This window comes from Rhinatrema bivittatum, chromosome 6 (assembly GCF_901001135.1).
Source record: "Rhinatrema bivittatum chromosome 6, aRhiBiv1.1, whole genome shotgun sequence".
NCBI lineage: Eukaryota > Metazoa > Chordata > Amphibia > Gymnophiona > Rhinatrematidae > Rhinatrema > Rhinatrema bivittatum.
This window is the reverse complement of record NC_042620.1, coordinates 326,773,159-326,784,383: the sequence shown is the minus strand read 5'-3', so window position 1 is coordinate 326,784,383 and position 11,225 is coordinate 326,773,159. Positions and strand designations below refer to the sequence as shown.

At 40.9% G+C, this 11,225-nt stretch overlaps 1 protein-coding gene across 6 annotated transcripts in view; it reads left to right on the top strand.

Annotated features, from left to right (window-relative positions):
• Window positions 1–3,651, top strand: part of CAPN6 (calpain 6) — a 160,458-nt gene extending 156,807 nt beyond the window's left edge. For all 6 annotated transcript variants that reach the window (XM_029607635.1, XM_029607630.1, XM_029607634.1 and 3 more), the window contains 2 exons: window positions 487–623; window positions 2,874–3,651. In XM_029607635.1, coding sequence (XP_029463495.1) covers window positions 487–623; window positions 2,874–3,056 — 320 coding nt within the window. In that variant the 3' untranslated portion in view covers window positions 3,057–3,651. The remainder of the gene's footprint in view (window positions 1–486; window positions 624–2,873) is intronic.
• The last annotated feature ends 7,574 nt before the right edge of the window (window positions 3,652–11,225 follow it).

Below are 11,225 nucleotides of genomic sequence, written 5' to 3'. Positions count from 1 at the left end.
GCACAAAGAAGAGGGAATTTTCCGGAGCTAAAATCATTTTGTACATGTTTATGGGCTTTCTAAAAAATAATCTGCAGATTATATGCATAAATGACATAGAAGCCATTGTGCATGTAAGATATTGCATATTCAAAGAAGTGTCCATGGGGGCGGAGCTAGGGTGGGGAAACTATTTACACATACACTTTTGAAAACCAAAAGCAAGCATGTAAATGTGCGTGTGCAGGCTGTGCAAGGATATTCATGTACCCACTAATTTTCCAAGTGGACTTAATCCACATCAGTCCACTTTAAAAATTAAGGCTGAAGACTGCATGTGCTTTCTACATGTGGACCTCAGCCCTACATGTGCTGTTGTAAAATGGGGCTCAGAACGTCTACACGCACATACTAGCCGTGCTCATTGGCGAATGAGTTACTTTAGATCCTATGGTCAGGCCATTCCATGCAGCTGAGCTAACGCAGGTTTTGCTGGCTTTCCCTTAGACATGAATCCCTTCCTGATTATTAAATGTGAGAGACAGAAAGTTCGCTCTCCTGTTCAGAGAAAGACTTCCACTGCTGTGTTCGACTTACAAGCAATATTCTTCAGAAAAAACATCAACCAGCCTCTTGTCATTCAGGTAAGACAGGCTGAACAAAATTGCACCTGTTTGCAGGATAAATTATAGTACGCACTGGTGCAGTGTGCTGCATTTAATTCTTTATCTGACGTAGTTATGGATTTCATGTGAAGTAGCTGAAAGCTCTGCTGTTGGGGTAGAGTAAATATTAAGGCTGGCTGCAGCTGGATTTTTATTTTTATGAAGTTGGTTCTTCTTTGGTAAGATTCAGCGCTTGTGGCAGGTCTTTCTTATAACATAACCTTCAATATTGATAGTGGCTCAAGGTTAAATAAAGGATGACTGGAAGTCTCTGCTAAATGAACAGAGAATCTAGATTATGACAGCAGGTCAATCCTGCAAGGCCCATCCAGCTTTACTGAAATTGAGTTCAACATGAAATACGACACTGTACAAAGTCTGTTTTAAATATAAAGAGAGAGAACCCTTTTGCTGGGAGGAGGTCATGGATTACAGATTTACCAAGAAACAAAGTCAACTTGGTAAATCTGTAATCCATGACCTCCTCCCAGCAAAAGGGTTCTCTCTCTTTATATTTAAATTGTATTACTGCTATTGTATAGCTTGCAATACAATAGCACATTTATTTAAAATACTTGTATAATCACACACAATAAAATAAAAATACATAAAAGAACATATCATCATATAAACAAAACACAATAAATAAGTTTAGTATACTAAGCAATAAGCAACTCCAACAGAGAAATAGTGGACCAAAGACCAACCAGACCATGATTCACCAGGAAATGCCTGATTTAGAAAAGTGAGCTTTGAGCAACTTATGAAAATGAAGCCAATCATTCTTTGATCTAATTAACTCAGGTAGTTCATTCCATAAAGTGAGCCCAGCAATGGTAATGCTCGGCCCACCTCTGGTCCTTTCCTATTCTTGACTAAATATTGGGCCCTTCCTGTGGTTCACAGATCCTGTGGTGTTGTCTTCACAAATTATATCCCAGATTGAAATACCTCAGCTCCAGGGCTCCTCTCTTCGCCTGTTTTGAGATGGCAAGCTGAAACCGGCATGCAGCATGTCCAAAATTGTATATATTGTATATTGTATAAGTTACTATTTATTCAATTCAATGTTGTCCAAGTTCCATAGTTTCCCTGTTCTCTGTAAGACATTCGTGTTAAGTCATTTCTAAGTTCTATGTAAACCGAAGTGATTGGTAACATTGTTACCAGAACGTCGGTATATAAAAATGTTAAATAAATAAATAAATAAAATAATCTCTCTCTGCAGGGTGTGTGCTCTCTCCATGACAGCACCTCACTAATAAAAGGGCATTTCTCTTGCTTGCATCCACTGCTGTCTAGGCTGTTTTTATTTACAGGTTTCCCCAATACCGCTCCTTGGTTGTACTTCCTGGATTTTTCTCTACCACTACAGATACCAACCAGATATTGAAGCACCGGTGGGATGCCACCCCTCTCTTTTCTCCCCTCAGATACCGGATTAGTATCCCCAGGTCCTTCCCGATTGCTGCTGTGTGGGCACCGAATCTCACAGAGAGCAAAATAGAAACCAGCTTACAAGCAAAGGGTGGAAAACACTTTTCTGAAACATAATCCAGAACAGAAAAACAAGCAAGCAAACAGTCTTTTATCTCTCCTGGCAAAGAAAACATAGTTCAGGAAGTATCTCACAACTTCCCCGTCCTTTGTCCCTAAAGGCTGGGGCCTAGGAATTCTAGATGAAAACAGGAGCTAAATTTAAAAAAAAAAAAAAAAAAAAACCCACCCCTCTCCCTTCAGCTTTCAAGTGAAAAATCCTCAACTCCTCTCCCTGTGTCTGTCCCACATCGCTACAGGCGCAGTCACTGCAGCATCCTCCTCCCATGGGAGGTGCTGGGGCATAGCTGGAATGTCCCTCTCTCCTACCCTCCACACGTAGGGTCTTGCTACAAGCCACACAGGTTAGCAGGGAATGCAGTGGGATCCTCCACTAACTCTTCCATCACCCTCATAACCTGTTTTTCTACTCCAGTCTGACAACGAAGATTCACCAGTTCAATTAGACAATTTGTTTTATAGGATACTTTGAGATCTTTCTTCAAGCCATGGTGCTATTTACAATGTCTTTACCTTATTATTGTAAGGAATACCCTAGGCACCAAGGCAAAGCAGAAAGATGGCAAGACATTGAAAATCAGTGAATAATGCCTAAATGAAATGATATTTAAAGTCTGCTTTGATTGCAATATATTTATTCTACTAGAATAATTCTCTCTCAAATATCTGCAGGTCTGGAACAGCAAAGTTGTGGTGGATCAGTTCTTAGGTCAAGTACTTTTAGCTGCATCACCCAGTGACCCCAGGGAGCTGCAGAGGCTCCAGCTTCGGGATAAGGAAGGTCGAGGTGGTGGTGAAATGGCAGGACACATCTCTGTCAAGGTCATCTCTAGCGACAATCTCGCGGAGCTGTGAAGGTCAAAGCCTGGAGTTGGACTTCTCCCAGCAAGAGACTTCATCTGTGCTTTCAGCACGGAGGATTCAAGACCAGAGGATGCACAAGCCATGATAAAAATTCCTATAAAACAGGACCCACCCTCCCCCCAAAAAAGAGATCAATCAGAAACCAGCAATTACATGGTCAGCTGGCCATCTCTGAAGAACATGAGTTGTAAAACAAAACCAGCAGTAGATTGGACCAGCCCTGCTGCATCCTTACCCAAAGTTTGGTAAACCCCTGCCTGCAAGCTGGCTGGGCATTGCAATATCAGAATTTAGTGCTAATTCACTGTATGCATTTTTGCCTCAGCTAATTCATATACTTAGGAACTATAGTATTATCACATAAGCAATGAATCCACATTGTAAACTATTGCACTGACAATGGAAACGACAGGAAGGAGATAAGGCACTGGTAACATTTGAAAGATTTTACAGCATTGTTATATCAGTTACAGAGCCATCATTGGCCTTCAAAATTAATAATTTGCCAATGGAATGCAATGTACGATTCCTGAATGTCACAGATGGATTTAATGTGCTTCATTTACAATATTTTTATATCCTTTTATACTTATGTTTTTTTTTTTCAGTTTTAAATTGGCTTTATTTTAATAATAAAATACCACTACAATAAAGGGTAGAACAGGAGCGAAAACATACCTCCCAAAATACATCATAAAGCAAGAAAGAGAATATTATACATTTTACTATCACAGAAGGGAAAATAAACTCACAAATCCCTCACTGTCCAGAAAAAGAAAAAACATGCCATGCTGGGTCAGAGCAAGGGTCCATCAAGCCCAGCATCCTGTTTCCAACAGAGGCCAAACCAGGCCACAAGAACCTGGCAATTACCCAAACACTAAGAAGATCCCATGCTACTGATGCAATTAATTAGTCACTAACCAACCTCTTTCCCTCTTAAGCAATTCACCAACTCGAACGTGTAAGGGAAACCTTGTGTGGTGATAATTTGTCCGGAGGTAATTGATGAGGATAACCGATTTTGCAGTTATCCTGTCTTTTGCCTCCGTCTATTATTCTTTTATTAGTCAAAAGATATTTTTTATTTTGTATTATTTTTCTTAAAATCCCTTCTCCCCTGCTGCTTTTCCGACCCACTGTTAGTCTTATGTCATACTTATCAAGGTCGTCGCCTTTATTGATGTCTCATGGGTACGGAGCTGCTTGTCCGACACGGGCCATGTTTCGGCACAAGGTGCCTGCTTCAGGGACTATGGGAGAATGTGCTGTGTCCTAAATGGGTTCACAGCATTCTAAGGTCCTTTAATATAGAAAACAATTTAGTTCAACATCACTTACTCTGTGTCACATTCATTCTTAATTCTCTAATTCTCACCCACCTTTTTTGAAAAACTTACTTGTCAAAAGCTTCTGCTATCTTCTCGTGCGACGCCTTCTGTGTCTGCCTGGGCGTCTACTCTATTCTCACTGCTTTTAAAGCCTGACTGGGGAGTCCACCGCCCTCTCTGGCCAGAACGAGGCTATCTCAGGTGAAAACTATAAAACTCGTTAGTTTCGTTCTAACTCATATTTATAATATTATGTCTTCATTTAAATCAAACTTAAGTATATAAACATCTTTGCTACGTAACTTTTGTAGTGTTAACTTGTACTGACGTTGATTTCAGAAGTTTCACATAATTACTTTTGGGCAGCTTTGGGGGACCTGATGGAGAACTTCATCTGATCTGCAACACGTATCGTTCTTGTCTCTGGCGGACCTAGTGGTGAACTTGTGCGTGCCACGTCCGCTCCTACTGTTTCTGACGTAATAGGTATCAAAGACAGTGGGCGTGTCCTGGGCGGGGCGCTTGTGCCGCGCCGCTTGGTAGATTAGCTATCCACAGTCTTCTTTTCTTTAAAATTTAATCAGGTGCTATGTTGAATTGCTCAGATGAGTCTTTGCAGCCTCATTGAAGTATCAATTTACTTATATCATATTCTCTCTAAAATGCTCCGTTTCGAGCCTGATATTCTCTGCTCTTAATACTTTTAGTAGGCATTCTTGAATGTGGCTGACAAACATGTGTGCTTCGCTACTTCATATCTGTAAGTGATATCTTGATTCCACAATATTACTCTGATGCAGTTCTCCCAGTATCTATATAAATGTGATACTGGCTATCAACTCCTCCTTTTTTTAAAATATTTAAGAGTTGTAGCTAACCTAATAGAAAACTAATACCCACTGATCTTATAAACCTAAACTGATATTACGCTATAATCAAATTTTTGGTTCTCTATCCTTTTTCACAGTGTGGGGAGTTGCTGATCATGTTCTCGTGAATGATGGTGAACACCTCCTTCTTTACCAGTGAAGATAGTCATCAGAATACTGTCCAATCTATTTCTCGGTTGAGTCCTTTGGGAGTCACTGTGTCCCATGTGTATATGAATTTTTGTTCCATCTGTATGAGTTTTGTATTGAGGTCACCACCCCTGGGGTGTTCCTGTAATTGAAATAATACTGCCACTTTGAACTCTTCTGGTGGATGTCCCATTTCTTGCCAGTGGTCAGTTAAGGGTGCACCTTCAATTTTATGTCTCAATCGGCTAACATGTTCTTGAATCCTATTTTTAACTTTCCGCATTGTTTTGCCAATATACACTTTTATGGCACGTGCACCACAGTGCATATATGACTTTTGTAGATCCACATGTGTAATGGTCTCTGTAAATGTATTTCCTACGTCCCGGTATATTTAACTCTGTGCCTACATGCATGAACTGGCATGCGCTGCATTTTCCACATGTTTCTTGACCTCTTAGTGTGTCCCGGGTCTGTGTGGCTACTGGGAGTAAGTTCGAATGAACTACTAAATCTTTTAGATTTTGGGCTTTTGTTAGTGCAAACGTGGGTTTCTCTTGGAAAATGGAGTGAACTTGTAGTATAGACCAGTGTTTCAAAATGCTCTTTTTTAACATGTATGTTTGAGGGGTATGTGGCAATACACAAATTAATTTTTCTTTTTCACTCTCTCCTTGCCAGATGACAAATATGTCATCTATGAATCTTTTCCATAACTTGATATGATCTTCATAGTTGTTCCGGTGTATCCACTTCTCCTCAAACGCTGACATGTATAAATTGGCTAGGTCGGGGGCCATTGTGGCCCCCATAGCCGTTCCTTTGATCTGCTTGTAATATTTTCCTAAAAACATAAAATAGTTTTCTTGTAATGCAATGCTGGCAAGTTCCTCAATGAAGGCTACTGGAGTTCTCCGTCGTACTGAAGTCGATGTCAATTTAGCAGTAATGACCTCGATGGCCTCATTTTGAGGTATGCTGGTGTATAAAGCCGTGACGTCTATAGTGACCAGAAATGTGGCTTTTGGATCTGGCGCTAGATCTTGTAAAATAGTCATCAAGTGTGCCGAATCTCGTATGTAAGAAGGTATTTGCGGGATAAACCCACGTAATGACCGATCCACGAATTGTGAAAGTGGTTCAAGGAGAGACCCTTTAGAAGACACTATAGGACGTCCCGGTGGGGACTGAAGTGATTTATGAATTTTTGGGACAGTGTAGAACACTGGACACGTTGGATGTTTGACCGTTAAGAACCGTGCTTCCTTCTCCGTGATCCAATTGGCTTTTAACGCCTGTTCCACTATGTGGTCTATCTTCTTTTTGATGTCTTGGGTTGGGTCTCCTGTCAGTAATTGATAAAACTCCTGATCATTGAGCTGACGTTCCACTTCTGTGACGTATTGTTGTCTATTTTGTATGACAATGGAACCCCCCTTATCTGCTGGTTTTACTACAATTTGTTGATTGTCTCGAAGTTCTCTCAATGCTTTATACTCTGCATGGGTTAAATTGTTAACCCTACCAGATTGCTGAATTACTTTAGAGAAACTCTCTTTTCGAACCATTTCAGCAAATGTATAAATGACCGGATCTATAAGACCCGGCGGCACCCATGTGGAACGTGGCGTTAATTCATCTTTTTGATACTCTTGAGGCACTGAATTGGCAAAAAATAATTTTAACCGCAATTGTCTAATGAACCTATATAGGTATTTCTCACCTTCGAATGTCGAAAAGGTGTTGACAGGTGCAAAGGACAAGCCTTTGCTTAATAGAGTAGATTGGGCCTCAGTTAAAACAGTCGTAGAGATATTGATTACTGCCTCTTGTGATGTTGTAATTATTTGTTCTTTGCTTGCCTCGTGCGTCCGTACGGCCGTCTTGAGTTGTCCTGCTGATCTTTCTCTTTGGCTCGCTTGTCTACCTTGCGCGAGCCAGCCTGTTCTAAAAAATGAGATTCTCTCTCTACTGTGCGTTCATCACCTGTCTTCTCTGTTTGTCGTTTACTTGGACGTGTTTCTTCTTCGGAGTAATCATCCGACGAGCCTGCGAAGGTGACTTTCGGTTTCCTGTGTTTGAAAGGTTGAGTGGACATCCACTGGTATACATTACCTTTTTTATAATCGCCTTCGTCACGAGTGAACTTTGTTAGTTTGAATTGTTTTAACTCTTCCCTAAATGTGTCCATCTGATCCTGTAGCTCTTTAAAGGATTGTTGGTATTTGTCTTCTGATTCCACTTGGCGGATGTCTTCTAAAGTTTTCCCAATTTCTTCCTTGACTTGGACTGCTGTTATTTGTGTTTTTAGGAAAATATTACAAGCAGATCAAAGGAACGGCTATGGGGGCCACAATGGCCCCCGACCTAGCCAATTTATACATGTCAGCGTTTGAGGAGAAGTGGATACACCGGAACAACTATGAAGATCATATCAAGTTATGGAAAAGATTCATAGATGACATATTTGTCATCTGGCAAGGAGAGAGTGAAAAAGAAAAATTAATTTGTGTATTGCCACATACCCCTCAAACATACATGTTAAAAAACAGCATTTTGAAACACTGGTCTATACTACAAGTTCACTCCATTTTCCAAGAGAAACCCACGTTTGCACTAACAAAAGCCCAAAATCTAAAAGATTTAGTAGTTCATTCGAACTTACTCCCAGTAGCCACACAGACCCGGGACACACTAAGAGGTCAAGAAACATGTGGAAAATGCAGCGCATGCCAGTTCATGCATGTAGGCACAGAGTTAAATATACCGGGACGTAGGAAATACATTTACAGAGACCATTACACATGTGGATCTACAAAAGTCATATATGCACTGTGGTGCACGTGCCATAAAGTGTATATTGGCAAAACAATGCGGAAAGTTAAAAATAGGATTCAAGAACATGTTAGCCGATTGAGACATAAAATTGAAGGTGCACCCTTAACTGACCACTGGCAAGAAATGGGACATCCACCAGAAGAGTTCAAAGTGGCAGTATTATTTCAATTACAGGAACACCCCAGGGGTGGTGACCTCAATACAAAACTCATACAGATGGAACAAAAATTCATATACACATGGGACACAGTGACTCCCAAAGGACTCAACCGAGAAATAGATTGGACAGTATTCTGATGACTATCTTCACTGGTAAAGAAGGAGGTGTTCACCATCATTCACGAGAACATGATCAGCAACTCCCCACACTGTGAAAAAGGATAGAGAACCAAAAATTTGATTATAGCGTAATATCAGTTTAGGTTTATAAGATCAGTGGGTATTAGTTTTCTATTAGGTTAGCTACAACTCTTAAATATTTTAAAAAAAGGAGGAGTTGATAGCCAGTATCACATTTATATAGATACTGGGAGAACTGCATCAGAGTAATATTGTGGAATCAAGATATCACTTACAGATATGAAGTAGCGAAGCACACATGTTTGTCAGCCACATTCAAGAATGCCTACTAAAAGTATTAAGAGCAGAGAATATCAGGCTCGAAACGGAGCATTTTAGAGAGAATATGATATAAGTAAATTGATACTTCAATGAGGCTGCAAAGACTCATCTGAGCAATTCAACATAGCACCTGATTAAATTTTAAAGAAAAGAAGACTGTGGATAGCTAATCTACCAAGCGGCGCGGCACAAGCGCCCCGCCCAGGACACGCCCACTGTCTTTGATACCTATTACGTCAGAAACAGTAGGAGCGGACGTGGCACGCACAAGTTCACCACTAGGTCCGCCAGAGACAAGAACGATACGTGTTGCAGATCAGATGAAGTTCTCCATCAGGTCCCCCAAAGCTGCCCAAAAGTAATTATGTGAAACTTCTGAAATCAACGTCAGTACAAGTTAACACTACAAAAGTTACGTAGCAAAGATGTTTATATACTTAAGTTTGATTTAAATGAAGACATAATATTATAAATATGAGTTAGAACGAAACTAACGAGTTTTATAGTTTTCACCTGAGATAGCCTCGTTCTGGCCAGAGAGGGCGGTGGACTCCCCAGTCAGGCTTTAAAAGCAGTGAGAATAGAGTAGACGCCCAGGCAGACACAGAAGGCGTCGCACGAGAAGATAGCAGAAGCTTTTGACAAGTAAGTTTTTCAAAAAAGGTGGGTGAGAATTAGAGAATTAAGAATGAATGTGACACAGAGTAAGTGATGTTGAACTAAATTGTTTTCTATATTAAAGGACCTTAGAATGCTGTGAACCCATTTAGGACACAGCACATTCTCCCATAGTCCCTGAAGCAGGCACCTTGTGCCGAAACATGGCCCGTGTCGGACAAGCAGCTCCGTACCCATGAGACATCAATAAAGGCGACGACCTTGATAAGTATGACATAAGACTAACAGTGGGTCGGAAAAGCAGCAGGGGAGAAGGGATTTTAAGAAAAATAATACAAAATAAAAAATATCTTTTGACTTTAATAAAAGAATAATAGACGGAGGCAAAAGACAGGATAACTGCAAAATCGGTTATCCTCATCAATTACCTCCGGACAAATTATCACCACACAAGGTTTCCCTTACACGTTCGAGTTGGTGAACTGATGCAATTAATAGCAGTGGCTATTCCCTACGTCTACTTGATTAATAGCAGTTAATGCACTTCTCCAAGAACTTATCCAAACCTTTTTTTTGAAGGGAGTCACGTGATGTGATAAGCTAGGCAGGCAGGAATTGCTTTAGCTCCAAGGGTCAGCTCCGCTAATCATCAGCAATCTGCCTTATCCCGCTGGAGAACCACTCCAACTTTATTTCCAGGTATAGGAGCATGTCAATTGAATTTTATATGCAAAGGACTTCTCCAGTCATGTCGATGAAAGGAGGAAAGAAAGAGAAGGAGAAAATGCACGGCCCTGACCCCAAGATGGCAGCTGGCAGTGAAGTCACTAAAGAGAGTACGGCGCTTCTAGCCACAATCGCGGATATTAAAAAAGTTATTCATGCTGCCTTAGATGAAAAATTAGCCAGTATAGCCATCCAACTTACAGAAGTGAAATCGGCTCTAACTGACCTTAATCCCTGCATCGAACAAGCAGAAGGCCGGATTGGGACGCTGGAAGATGATGCATTCGCGTGCACTACAAAATTAGTGGTGCAAGATAAACTTCTGGATGAGCTGAGAAATAAACTAGACGATCTTGAAAACAGGGAGCGAAGACCTAATCTTCGGTTTTTAGGGTTCCCAGAGGCGATTGCGGACAGTGAGCTAGGGCAAATGCTCGAAACTTGGATCCCGGATGAGTTAGGTCAGCCTGAGTTGAAATGATGCTTGACCATCGAGCACACGCATAGAATTGGTGCCAAACGGGAAAACCTACAGAGGCCCCGGCTGGTGATAGAGTTTTTAAAATTACCAGCATAAACAAAAAATCTGGCAGGCATCAAGGAAGAAGCAGCCATTGGCCTACAATAAGCACCCGGTCTGTTTCAGGACTATTCCATCCAGGTCTCTGAAGCAAGGAAAGGGTTCGGCCGAGTGTGTGCATATCTCCATCAGAAACAGGTGAAATTTTCACGGCAGTTACCTAAGCTGAAGGTCTGGTACAAAGACCAAATATGCACCTTTGAAACCCCGGAGGCGGCTGGAGAATTCATTAAGAAAATGTCATAGGTTTTGTAAGATAGGATATCTGAATAATTCATTCCTGCAGCATCATGAAGTACGGCTTAAACCTCGTGGCAGCAAACTTTAAGCCACTAGCGTGAAACTTACAAGAGAGCGGGATACAGACTTTTTTTTCCTTCGTTTTTGCTTAGTGGGGTTAAATACTTAAATAGTAGTTCAAAGTTTA